At 38.6% G+C, this 14,251-nt stretch overlaps 1 protein-coding gene across 3 annotated transcripts in view; it reads right to left on the reverse strand.

Moving 5' to 3' along the window:
* Positions 1–13,786, reverse strand: part of nfat5b (nuclear factor of activated T cells 5b) — a 34,497-nt gene extending 20,711 nt beyond the window's left edge. For 2 of the 3 annotated variants that reach the window (XM_083912387.1, XM_083912386.1), the window contains exon 1: positions 13,544–13,786. In XM_083912387.1, the coding sequence (XP_083768513.1) occupies positions 13,544–13,616 (73 nt within the window). In that variant the 5' untranslated portion in view covers positions 13,617–13,786. Of the gene's footprint in view, positions 1–165; positions 214–13,543 lie in introns of those variants that run through there. The other variant, XM_083912388.1, reaches the window with a different exon arrangement.
* Between the last annotated feature and the right edge of the window lie 465 nt (positions 13,787–14,251).

The following is a 14,251-nucleotide window of genomic DNA, read 5'->3' on the forward strand; positions in this document are numbered from 1 at the left end:
CAAACCATATACACTCAAAAACCAAGTTTCACGTCAGAAATCCAGCAATAAGTTCTTTATGGAGCCAACAGTCAAATATTTGTACTCATTATACACTCACCATACCTTGTGATATGTTTATATGGTAAGCAGCGCGGGCTAAAGGTGAAAAAAGAAAGCACTCACCATGTGAATGGCAGGACTTACACTCCCATTCATTTCCCTCGCATTCCTGCTGCTTGCTCTTACTAGCCCTGGCACCTGGGGCGTGGCACTGGTTTTTTGGCTGAGTGACTGATTTGCCTCCCCTTCTGTCCCCCTCCTCCACTCCACCTACCTCTCTCTCTCTCCTTGTCTTGTTTACTGTGCTCCCAGACCCTTTTCTGTACTTCAACTTGCTCAACAGGTTAGTGGTATTGTTATGTGGAATCCTGTCAGGCAGAAATGAACCAAAAGAATAGCCTACATATGTGTTTAAAAACCCAGGAAGATCCACAAGGTGCAGTTAATGAACTTGGTGGAATGCAACCGAACAAAAAGTGACAGGGAAGATAAGATTAAGCTTAGTACATTTGGAGATTATACTAAACAGTGGAGTGAAGGGGCTGGAACCTGCAGCAAACCATGTACAACAACCCTGAAATGTTTACAGCCAAGCCTACATTAAGGCTGCCAGGTACTCCATAGCAACCCAGATCAGGGGACAAGTCTTTTGAGCGTTTGCATCTCTCGTGAGATTATGTGGAGAACATTTCAATTCCAAAGCATTACTACAATGTAGGATATTACATGAATATCATTAAAACATTGTGGTAAAAATCTCTATAAAATTTCACCGCATATTGTCTTATTTAATACCACTCATTAATAGGAAATAACACCAATATCCCAATTCGTTATAGTTCTTTATCAACTATTTATTTGGTCTATAAAATGTCATAAAATGGTGATCCATGTTTCCCAAAGCCCAAGATGACGTCCTCAACTCAAAGATATCCAGTTGACTGTCATAGAGACAAGAGGAAACCAGAAGTATTCACATTTTAGAAACTGGAATAAGAGAATATGGTAATAAAAGAATTTGGACTTTTTTTTCCTTAGAAAAATACTCAAATAGAGTCATTGATTATCAAAATGAATTTACTTAATTTATTAGTTGACCCATCGATTCATCTTTGCAGCTCTAGAGTAAACCATTAATGCTTAATTAATGCATAGTTAATGCATGACTCTGCTTAATCTAATGCAATAATCTGTATGATGTATCACAACTACGAATAAACAACTCACTGAAGTGGGCAATATATAAACCTAAGGGATCCTTCTAAATGTTTGTTTATGTTATATTTTTAAGTTTAAAATTGGCTGATAAACCATTTTTCAGTTAAACATAATTTAATATTGAGGTTGATTTTGTGACACTGACAGTATAAATGAAACACTGTGACCTTCACAAAGGCAGGATTTATTGCAGGAGTTATTGCTAGGTGTACTTACTAAATGGAGTGTACGTTTACAAGCTGGACAAACTCATGAAAGAAATATGCGTACTGTAAAAGTGGAGTGACAACATGATGAACATGAATGGATGCGCAGGCAGGGTGAGCAATAAGTGAAAACATCCGGTGGGTGTACCTCTGTGGTTAGAAACTATTTATTCAATGACAGGCGGCAGATGGGAAAGGCCATATTCAAGAAACGGCAAAACTTGTGAGTGACAACAACTGCAGTGATAAACAGACTGACATAGGCAGGTTCCAGGTCACATAATGAGATTTAAATTGTTAGAACACTAAACAAAATCACAGAATTTCCTCCCACCCTGCATAAACTAATAGTATATTAACCTACATATGAACCAATTCATTAACCATGCATTATTTATATTTAATACATTAATTAATGCATTTCATAATATCTGGTGTAATATTTCATCACCATGCTCACAAGTTGAAATCAGATCATCTGTTTGAGCATGGAAGGTTTTATGTAACTGTACTGTTTGCCAATATTGATGATAAAGGTGAGAGTTATAATTTAAGCCTCAAATAGAGCTCTTCTGCATACTGCATTTTTTATTTCTTCTTATTTATCTAGCGTACATGTTTCATTCCATATAAACCGGCGATAATCTTAGTATTATAATAGGTGGATCCACTGGATCACTGTGAATAAAAGAGATGAACAGTATACACATCAAACACTGTTGAAGAGTAAAGAAACATCAAAATGAACAATGAAGAAATATAATTTCCTCCAAATATAAAAAATGATAAGTTCATTTATTTATTATCAGCTTCCCTTCAAAATATGAGCTCACACTGTAGCAGCTATAGTAATGAAGAATTTGTGGCTGCAGATTTTAATGTGGTCAATCCCAAATAAAAAGACAATGTTAAACATTTTCTACTGTGGCTATTAATTCCAGTGATCCCAAAAATCTTTGCGTTCTGACAGCTTTTTTGAAAAAGGCTCACATTATATCCTTTGTGCATTTGAAAAAGTGAAGGTCAGCTATGCTTTGTGTCACACCAGGCTCAGAGTTTGTGGCATGTAGCTCTTTCAGTCAGCTAATCCTGAAGTGACCAGGATGGAATGACCTCCAAGCATCAGTTTACACGCCTTATTTTCAACTAACACCCACCACTATCCTGACTTTACACAACAGCCCACTGAGGCTCACGTGAGGGCCAATCCACCCGGTTACAGGTCAGATTTGAAAACAACGTGGGCTGTTGGTCATATTTAACATTGTCACAACAGTGCAATGAGTTTATTTATTGTCTTTTATTTGGGAGCGAATACAATTTGGAAAAAAGATTGTCAGATTCTGTCTGAAAATAATCTCTCGACAACACATCTGCCTTTGGCTCTGTGTTTACCAGTGGGCTCAAACAGACACTGAGCTTAACATGCACGTGACTTCAAAAAGCAGAGGAATTCAAACTATTTACAGAAGACAACACACACACACACACACACACACACACGCACACACACGCACGCACACACACGCACACGCACACGCACACGCACACAAACTAAACTTTTACAAATCTCTTCCAGTGAAATCAGGCCTAAGTGGTGACAGGAAGCTCCTCACATGACGACCTGTTTTCTCCTGAATCAGAAAAGACCACACGCAAATACTAACAGCCTATATTATAACAAAACTGCTGAACAAAATGTTTGGTGTACCAACACAGGCGTTTCTGTCCAGCTCTCAGAAAAACCATGCTGATGCAACAGGAAGAGTCTTTAGCAACAACACACGCACACACTTATCGATAGTGTGACATCACCAAGCTGCAAAGCTAACCGCATTTAGTCTGAACCAAGGAACTTGTGCAAGATGAAAGAGTCGATGACGTTACTGGTGCCAAGTGGTACGATTATACATGCATTTGATAATTGGAATAAAAGAACTAACTAACCATCAAACTGTCAATGATGATAATATTCATGAGGGCTAATGTTAGCCAGCTCTATCGATAACAGGTTGGACCTGCTTTGTTAGGTCATGTATAACGATGTAGCAGCAGCTTGAGTAGAGTACTGTCTGTAGCTGCTGGACAAATTCACAATCTGCTTGGATAACAAAGAAAACAAACGTGTACATTTAGATTAAAAAAAAACTTTTTACTAAAGGAAAAAAGATTCATGGTTGGACATGTTTCAGTGTCGGGCATACAGTTAATTAACAGTTTGCAGTTCATCTACAATGAAAGTTTGCATGATTTAAAAATAGCTTGTGGCATCGCAGGTCTTGTTTTGGAAACCTTGCAGACTGATTTCAGGTGAAACCGGTTGACTCTAATGATAAGAAAGTGGGAATAAACAGATAACATAGCTGTCACTGGGTCAACATTGGTGTAGACACGGAAGGTCTGTTGCATCATGAAGCCACAGGGTCTGCAGGATGTGCAGGTCTGCGTAGGCCTGGCAAAGCCAGCAATATTTCTGTCCTCATTTTGCAAGTTTTAATTAAGACTATTTATTTTACAGATTTCTGACATTTCGGACAATGTGTCCCTCAAGCTCACCTTCCAGAGCTAGACTGAGCCTGCACCTCCAGACATTAATTACTTAAGAAGATTTGGCATAAAGTCTGCAGTAATTAAGGATCTGGAATGTCCACTGATTAGTTAGGAAAAAACACTGAATATTGTTCTAGCCTTGTTAGACTATTTTACTGAAAAGGTGGGAAGAACTCATTTGGGGTCACCACAGGCAGATTTCATTGAGATTCAGTCTATACAATATGATTCAGTCTATTGTCTGATCAAGTGAAAGCTAAGGCTACACCGTACAGCTCCTGTTGGAAGGAATGTTTCTGTCTATTTGAGCAGGTTGCAGCTTGCTGAGACACGGAGAAATAAACATTGTCTTGTTTAATGATGGCGTCTCATCAAACACAATCCTCTTTGTCGAACTCTGATGCATAAAGGAGTGGCAAGAGGTAGACAGACAAACTATTACTGGATATTATGTTGTTAGTAGTAATACAATGAGAATTTTATGTAAAATTAAAATAAACAATAATTATTATTTTCTGACGCAGTAACAAGTTACTTTACCTGACTTTAATACGGCCAAGAAATTAAAAGTATCACTTGCAGCCAAATGGAAAAAAAGGGGACAGAAGTCAATAATCTACATAAATGTATATAAATCTATTAAACAGCAACTCAGTTCACCTTGACTTGCCATGACTTGTCCTGAGGCAAGATATTCCATTGTGTGTGTGTGTGTGTGTGTGTGTGTGTGTGTGTGTGTGTGTGTGTGTGTGTGTGTGTGTGTGTGTGTGTGTGTGTGTGTGTGTGTGTGTAGGACAACTTCACAAGGTCAAAAAGACCATAATGCAGTCAGGAGCTAAGCAGACCTCCGGTAGCTACTTAATGTGTTTAAGGTTTTATGCAAAACATGCAGTTAGCGGCCTTGTAGAGCTCTAGATTGTTTTAAGGAGGGATTTACCTGTTGTGACAGAGTTTGAGTCAAGTTCAATACAAAACACAACAAATTTTAATCAACTTTCATAATAAACCCTCATCCAACATATATACAGACATCTATTTCAGTCTATTTTTTCTTAATGGTTTCCAAGCATTGTGTCCTTATAATACTATTATACATACGGACATCAAAACATTGACAGAGCTCAAGGTTTTTGACATGTAAGAAAAACAATGGTTAAAACACACACACACACACACACACACACACACACACACACACACACACACACACACACACACACACACACACACACACACACACACACACACACACACACACACACACACACACACACACACACACACACACACACACACAAGTCAACCCGAGTCCAAAACACCAATTAAATTACATTGATCCTTTTATTCTGTCTTCAGTGTGATATAGTCTGCTAGTTTTATGGTGGATTTATTTGAACTTTTCAACAACAACAAGTGACAGTCAACTTATTTCCCACAGGAGCACAAGTGGCTACATGTAGTCAGAAGTGTTCTCAAACCTTCCTAAGGACTTTTTAGGTTGATTTGATTAGGTTGATTATAGCATCTTTCTGATTATTCTGCTGGCCTGTGTTTTGGTTCGTAGAAAAATTAAGTGAATATTGGTACAATGTGTTTCTTTCAGTCATTTATCTAACCTGATCCTGGGTCAGATGTGGACAAGGGCTGTCTGTCACAGTGTTTTATTTCATTTTATTGCAAGAAGACAACACATTAAGAGAAAGACAGGACAAAAACAAATAATGCTACAGTGTGTTGTTGATAATACCTGTGGGTTTGCTAAATGTAAGAAAGATTATATTAACATTAACAACAAATGGAACAAATACAAATGGTCTTGGTTGATGCTTCTTTCTTAGTACGTATCAAGTGGATACATTTAAAAATGAAAAATTAATAAGTGTTAAAGTTTTGTGTGTGGGCGCATGACACAGTTGGTTAGTTTCCCATTTAAGACAACTCCTTTTCCAAAACAATACAGTACCATCTCGATAATGGTTATCACCTGACACGTTAACAACGAAAAGACATAGAAGCTATTTCAACTTATAGATCGATGTGCTTCAGTAATCTGCCGTCCTTCAGGACTTGGCCGTACCAGGCATCTGTCTCAGTATCCAAACCCTTTAGTGTCACTTCAATAAAGACAGTGAGAAAGAATACTAACAATGACAGGATGCAGAGGGAAATCATCCGGTCCGTTCCAGCCCTGCCAGTCTGACAAGGAAGCAGCGAGATGACTCAGAAGAAATAAATGAAAACGCAGGATATTGAGATAACGCAACCACATTGTTTTGTTGCTAAAGGTTCACAGCATTCTTGAAGGGCATGAAATACCTCCCTGTATGAGCCTCTACGAGGAGGCCTTGTGGTGTGACAGGCTATAAAGGTCAACAAAAGACGGTCTCATCTCTGACAGAAAAACAACACTGTTTTGTAAATCTGGATCAGGTATTTGAAACAATAAAGCGTCAGAAAACATCCATGGCAGGGGGAAAAAAACCTGAGGGCACTGTTCATTCCTCTTCGTGGGGTAGTGGGACCAGACTTAAACTGACACTAGCAATGTAGAGATCTCGGCATCCGTAAAACTAATGAAAAATAAAAGTTAGACCCGATCAGCAGCGGTGGTTGAGCAGAAATGCATTTTATTAGAGCTGCAACTGTCGGACCGTTAATCGATTAGTTGATTGACAGAACATTAATCGAATATTTAATGACTCCAGGTTCTCAAATGTGAGAAAGCTCTTCTTTTCTTTGTCTTGCATTTTAGTACATCGTATTATGTTTTGGATGTTTTTTCAGCAACATATTCTCGAAATTAAATTAAAAAACATGTTTGTCCATGCAAGCCAACCTAAACCGCTACAAATCACTGTCAAAAATTAAATCTGTTTTATGATGCGACAACTTGGTTTGGTTAAGGGAACGATCGTGGTTTGATGTTAGGAGACCTTTCCCGTTGTTAAGGTTAAGGTTAGGAAACAATCGTTGGACCTGGCCTCTCCAGACACATCAGCATCCTCCTTTGCTCAGAATCAGAATCGCCTTTTTTTGTCATTGCCTGTGCCACATACAAAGAAATTACGGTGTCACTTGAATGTAGACATGTCGCTTTGGGGTACTTGCTGAATCGACTGATGCTCTTGTTGTTCTAGGGAGTCAAGTCTCTACATTTCAGAATGTCATCTTCGATTATAGAATGAAGAAGACTGTCATTGGCAGATAACTCAATAATGAAAACAATCTATCATTGCAACCCTACATGGTGGTTTCCCTGTACTTCAGAGTTCTCCCTTTTGCTTTAGAAAGGAAATACAATTTTTATCCTGGGACGATCATGATGCACCACACAAACAGGGCTACATAGTCTACATATTGACATATATATGACACCCAAACCTGAGACCTGTAGCAGTAGATCACGACCCTGGATGCTGTTAAAAATGAACACCATAGTAGGATGAACTAATTAAACAGAACAGCTGCTGCACAACGGTGATGAGTACGGGAAGAGTCAGGGTACAGGTGTTAAAGGTCAACTATTTTCAATTGGAAGCTAATTGTAGAACTTTACGATCAAACAATACACAACCTCAACTTTCAGTCTTCAAAAAGAGTTGAATCAACAGCTCTCTGGCACACTCTCAGCAAAAACTAAATATGATAAGCTTCTGATATTGGGTTGCATGAAGCTGGTGTTCTGGTTTCTAGTATGTCAGGAGTTAGTACAGGAAAATATTTATTATCCAATAAAGACTTATAATAAATGGAAGCTAACTAGGTCACACTCTCGATGCCACCTTTCGAGCCAAGAAATATCCCTGTACTGTGTAACATGGTCTGTACAGGCTATTTATGAGCTCCTGATACCTTAACTGCCGCTTCTCATTTGCCAATGGAAAGACTTCTAACAGCCAAGATTCACCACACTTGATACTTAATGTCTATGTTCAGAATGATCTTGCTCTGGAGAGAGACACAAGCAGTGGATGTTAGATATCACGGGTGCTTTGGGCTTTTCACATATGAGCGTGAGAAATCCTTCACATGATAATTGGAAGCACAAGCATCCGGCATCGTGGCCTTCTGCACGCCTTCTCTTACATTTTATTGTGACTAGGAGGGACATAATCCTCATCATCATCATCATCTACACAGAACTATGAATCATTGAAAGACTTTCGTCCAGCTTGGCGCACAGAAACAAACCAGAAACTGTACTGTCTGGAACATAAACAGCAGCTTGTTTCACTTTGTAGTTTTTCTAAGTGATCCCTCTCAACAGCTGATATGTGTTTGTAGTTGCTTCAGGGTAAGCAAAGATTTGCTTACATTTCATCAACACTACTGACCTGCTTGCCTAAAACAGGCCAAGGAGACAAAGTGTCTGCTGCACAAAAGCATTTGTCTGGCAGGGGGGAAACTGGGCAACAAACTTGTAGTATTTTAGAGGTTTTATGGGTTTGCTGATAACTTCACTGTGTATTGTAAAAATCTATTACAGTGTGCTGTACATAGTTTTGTACAGTACATACTGTATTGGACAATGTAATCTGAGAGGCAGCGAATTAGCAAACCTGTTTGGGTTTTTTTCCCGGGTCCACCTCAACCCCTGGTTAGCTGTTGCTGCAGCAAGGGGATAAATCATGGCTCTGTTGAGCTAGCAAAAGCACATCTGCGAGGACTGCAATGCTACAATATGTTCCAAAGATGTTACGCCTCATCTGGTAAAGCATAAGACATCAACCAATGTTGATACACAATGTAGGATATCAGTAAAGTATTACAAGGACATCAAGTGACAGCATTTTTATGTTGTTCCGATATAAATGTCTGGATATTTAATAACAAATATATATGTATGTGTGTGTGTGTGTGTGTGTGTGTGTGGGGGGGGGGGTGTTAAAAAAATGTTTCACACAATTTCTGATATTTTACTATTTTTCACAGAAAATAAAACTTAAAAAAAAAGTTGAACAAATGGGAGGCTAAGGATTTATGTACTGCATGAAATAAAAAAATTGTAACAGAAATCAAATTTTCAATGCAACCAATTGTTTAAGACTGCAACACTAATAAGGGGAAAAAATATAAAAATGACACTTCAGTATCAGATTCAGGTGCTACAGCTTCAAGAGGTTAAACTACTCATATATTGATTTACCGTCGCCAAAACAAAGTCACAAGTGTGCAGTAAATACCAGAGGAGGTGATATTTTGACCTGGGGCTGATTAGCCTTTGTACTGAGGTTTGGTTAGTGTTAATTATTGATCAAATATATTTTTTAAAAAGTTAAGGAGTGTTGAGTGATTTGCATCACTACATTTAACACAGTGAATTTATCAGCACTTAAGCAAATTTTAAAAAGATGAATTATTTTAACAGATATACTATCACTATAGCTAGCTTTGTTAAAATGTCATTACTATACACTGTGCTGGGAACTCCACCTAAGAAAATGATGATGAAAAATACTACGGGAGCAGGGGGGCTGTGGATCCAGGAGCCAACACTGGAAGTAGGTTACTTCAGTCAAAGTTCAGGTAATAAGCTCCTGAGATCCTAAAAGGTTAACAGAAAAGTTGGGCCATAGCACACATGCGTCAGTTTCTCGGCCTGGGCTTAACATCTTAGCACCAGTTTGAACAATACACAGCACCAATACTTCACTGAGGTATTGTAGGCAATAGACATCTGATGAAGAACCTCACCAAAGCAAAGTGCAGCATTCGTAGATGACCAATGAGCCTGTGGGTCAGAATCAGGTGAATATTAAGGACCCCATAAGAAGTGCCTACTATTGGTGCCATGTCGAAATACCAATAGTCTTAAGAAATGTCCCATTGGACACAAAGCTCATTAGTCCAACCGCTCACAAAAGACCACTGCTCCAAAGTCTCGTTGCTCAAAAATACACTCTAACCCTTTTGACCGTAGACCATGATCTTTCCCTAACTAAGGCAGTGGTTTCGTGAATAAACCTAACAGGATTTTAACCACAGCATTGTCACACAATGAAACCAAATCTCAACTTTTGAAAAGGGTTGCCAGGTTGGCAACCAGGCATCAGCTTTTGGTTTGGCTTATATTTTGGGTAATTTAAGATACTATGCAGTTATACATCAGCTTAATGATTACTGTGACATAAAAGAATAAAAGTTTTATTACAGTAACCAAACATAATTATTTTATTTAGGTTTTTCCACAATCAAACAACTTAATTTGTTTCGCCACTGTATCTAAAACAGATGCCTGTGTACTCGCAAGTAAACACAGCAACACATGTGCAGCATTGTCTGGTTTTTACTGTAAATGCAATATTTAAATAAAACCCAGCATAAAATAAATGACCTGTACAAGACTTCTTCAGGGTTTTTTTTGGTTTTTTTTAGCAATATTTAAATATTACTATCAAATATTTAAAAGATATTTATTTTAAGTTAAGTAAAGCTATACCAAATAAACAGGTTAGGGCTGTGGTTAAACGTCATGAATGCTCCGACTACAAAACACTGAACCTCATGCTTAATATTCAAAACAGTAAACTGTATAACTGTTTTAAATACAGCTTTGAGTTCAGGGTCCACTTGTTGGCTCAAACTCTGAATACATTTTTCCTTATTTTTCAGATGTTTTCCCTCTACAGGATTTTCTCTTTCATCATCAGATATCAACAAGCTTTCAAGACAATCAAGTATTTTTAAGCGCATGCCGCTAAGTTTGCTTAACACAGCAGAGTCAATATTAATAGAGTGCTATTTAAGCCCAGGTTTACACACAGGGCAGCCAGAGGGTTAATCATTGACCGGGCTTTGGTGGGTGTCAATATGAAAAAAACAAAACTATGTAGAGATCTGTGGTTTTACAATTGTTAACTGGGCTCGATAGAACTTATGGGAAAGCCATAACATTCTTCACCTTTGATGTGAAACTTGCGGGAAGACATTTTATGACAACCATTAACCCGCTGTCCTTTACCTACCACAAAAGGTAGCATTCCTATCCTGAGTGCCATTGTTACACTTTTTCCTTGGTATTCCCCAAACTACTCACAAACTAAAAATATGTATTCCTCATCGCTATCAAATGAAGCTGTCTGAAACAGCCTTACTGACGAAACAACCTAAGAAATTACCACAAAGAGAGGCCGCAGTCTGATCTATATGTGTCCATCCATAGCAGAGATATTTTATGCAGGTGTGGGGTATGACGTGTCATTTTTTTGAACCAAAAATGCAATCAAAAGGTTCAAAACTAACTTCACCTCTCACACACAGTCGAGTGGACTGTGCTGATACAAATACACAATGGTGTGATTAGTAAGCAAACAAGGAAGGCTAAGGAACAAGCGACTATTGGTCCAGATCTTAAAGGAATTTAGCTGACACAAATGATTGCTTTCTGATGAGTCACAAGTAAAACTGAACATATCAATAAATAATAAAGTGAGTTGAATAAAAAAAAGAAAAAACTTTCTTTTTTTGCCAATGGATCTCAGTTCCTCTGAATAATATTGTAGGATTGTTATTCATTGTTTTAATTGTTATGTTCAGCGAGTAAACATCTAAACAATTGTTCTTAATACTGTGAGAACATTTTAAGTGAACAGACCTTTAAAAAAGCAACTGTGTAACTGAGAGCTTGTGTGTTCTTATTAATGGAGTCCTTTGTAGTAGTAGTCACTGAGTAATTGAGTAATTCTGAAGGCCAACCCAAAGAACACATACTGAATTACCCAGAGTTAAATGAGAAAATAAATTAACAATTTATTCTCTCTACAACCAAAGATTAGCATGAGAACTACAACAGAAGAAGAATGACGAAAGCTGGATGTTGTGGTGCTGCGATGTGAAAATACACTGGAGCTATTTCCTAAATTACAAAACAGCTGGGTAGGGCTTCCCACTCTTAGTAGGTTAATTGGTCATTAGTCAGTTTTTATGCTTTTTTTTCATGCTAAATTATTTATTTCCAAGAAACTTGTGAGCACATCTCTGATAAAAACAAGATTTAAAGTGGTGCTTTTGCATGAATCTTTGTAGAGCCAGACCTACTTATCGGTCAACCGATTGGTCTATCACAGACATATCGGTACCGGCATATAGGATTTCCCAAATGCGCCGTTATGAAAACCAAAAATGGACAAAGAGGTTGCGCGTGCATGGAGCTGAAGCTGGCTGAAAGAAGGCTACAGCCTTACTTTAGGCACCTGGGATGGCACCCACCTGTTGCTCAAAGTGCTCAAGCCCTTAATTATGCAGATCTTCAAGCAGGTGTGACATATAAAAAATGACCCCCTGTAAAGTTGTCATTAATAGTGAAATTAGCAATAGAGACCCAAATTGTGTTTTGTACCAGGCTGTAAACATGTTTATTTCTGCGGTAAAGTTGGGAATTTTAACATGGAGGTCAATGGGGATTGACTAACTCTTGGAGCTAGCCTCAAGTGGCTATTTGAGGATCTTTCATTAAGGTTTTTGGCACTTTGTTTTTCAGACCTTGAGGTTTCCGCACACATACAAGCTGATGAATAACAATACATTGTAAATGCCCAGGATATGTTTACAGTAATGTAGAAAAACTGTATTACTCATTAATTTCTCAACTGTAATACATCCTGCTTAGTACATTCAGTGGATTGGTCAATAATCTATAGTTACCATATTCAAGGGGTCATTTTTGTTTTTATGAAACAGAAAACCATGGTTATATCAGCCAATAGCTTCAAAACTCCAGTCGCTAGCTTTGTACACTGTTATGATGGATGTATAGACTACTGAGCTAGACACCTTAACCAAACAATATATCTGCCTCTAACTAAAAAGATTTGTGAAACAGATTTGGGGACATATTTTTCCACACTGCTGGTATTACACAGTGGCGCATATTTCTACTTCGGCGTTGAAATGATTCAATGGATAACCCCTGTTAACCTTTTCTGCAAATAAGCATGCCACAATACATGTTATTACACACCTGCTCTCGTGAGTTTAGTTCAGTTCAGGTGTTCTACCTGAGACTCCCACACTTCAGGATGAAACAGTTTATGTGTAGGGGCCCACTGGGGGCAGTGTAGTGCATGCATGTGTGTGGTGCCTCAGGGGGGGGTAGATAAGGGGGGGGGGCACTGGTGGACTATTCAAACAACCCACAGAAAATAGACAGCACTGCTTTTCAGCTGCCAGGGAAAAAAGTAAACTGGTCTGACCGGTGTGCACGCAGCTGCTGAGGGCTTCAGTTTGAAAAAAAAAAAGAAAGCAAGAAAAAAAAACAACAGAAGATCACCTTGTCCCAAGAAACAAAAACCAAGAGTACACGCTGAAGGACATCAATGAATACAGATTGAAAAGTCAATCAGCAGACATGTGGCAGGAAGCGGTTTACAGATATGAATGACACGGGTGGGGGGGGGGGGGCTTGAACGCCACCACATGAATAAGTTGCCACCGCGACCAGGTAGGTGGGGGAGGTTACACACACTCACTACACACCACTTGAACCAAAAGCGACAAAACAGCAGAGGATATATAAGAGACGGTGTTACCTTTTGAGTACAAGGATCTGGGAGAATTCAGGTCGAGGTCCCCGCTGAAAAGGGAGATAAAGTCAGAGGGCATCGCAAATCCCTCAGACTGAGGAAACCCGAACACCCTCGAGTCAGAAACTGTCACTCAACGATGTTATCTTCTCTCTGACTGTGGAAAAAAAAATTCTTTACTCTTGTGTTCAGCTAACTGTAGTGACTAAGTTGACCCTGCCGTCGTAGCTGGTTAATCGTCTCCGCTGTCACTCGGCTCCCAAGTCCTCCCTCGGTCCGCCTACGGCGCGTGTTGTTGTCAGCAGCTCACACCGGGAGCCACGCCCACACAGATGACACAATACTTAAAAGAAAAAAATGAATAAAGAAATGTTTGTTTTTTTTCTATCCGGTTTCATTTCTGTATTCTTCCTTCTTTTGTTTTTATTGTTTCTTATTTATTTGCATTATAATTAACCTGTGCAATGCAGTTTACTAAAGGCATTGCTGCACATTTGTACTGCACAATAGACAATGGTGGAAAGTAACTAAGTATATTTACTTAAACACAGTAATGAAGTACAATTTAGAGGTATTTGTTCTTAACTTGAGTAACTCCATTTTGTGCTACTTTATACTTCTAGTCCACTACATTTCAGAGGAAACCATGTACTTTTTGCTACACTTTATTTAGTTACTAGTAAATTTGCAGATTCTGATTATTCATACAAAATA

The sequence above is a fragment of the Echiichthys vipera genome, assembly GCF_963691815.1.
Source record: "Echiichthys vipera genome assembly, chromosome: 1".
In the NCBI taxonomy this organism is placed as follows: domain Eukaryota; kingdom Metazoa; phylum Chordata; class Actinopteri; order Perciformes; family Trachinidae; genus Echiichthys; species Echiichthys vipera.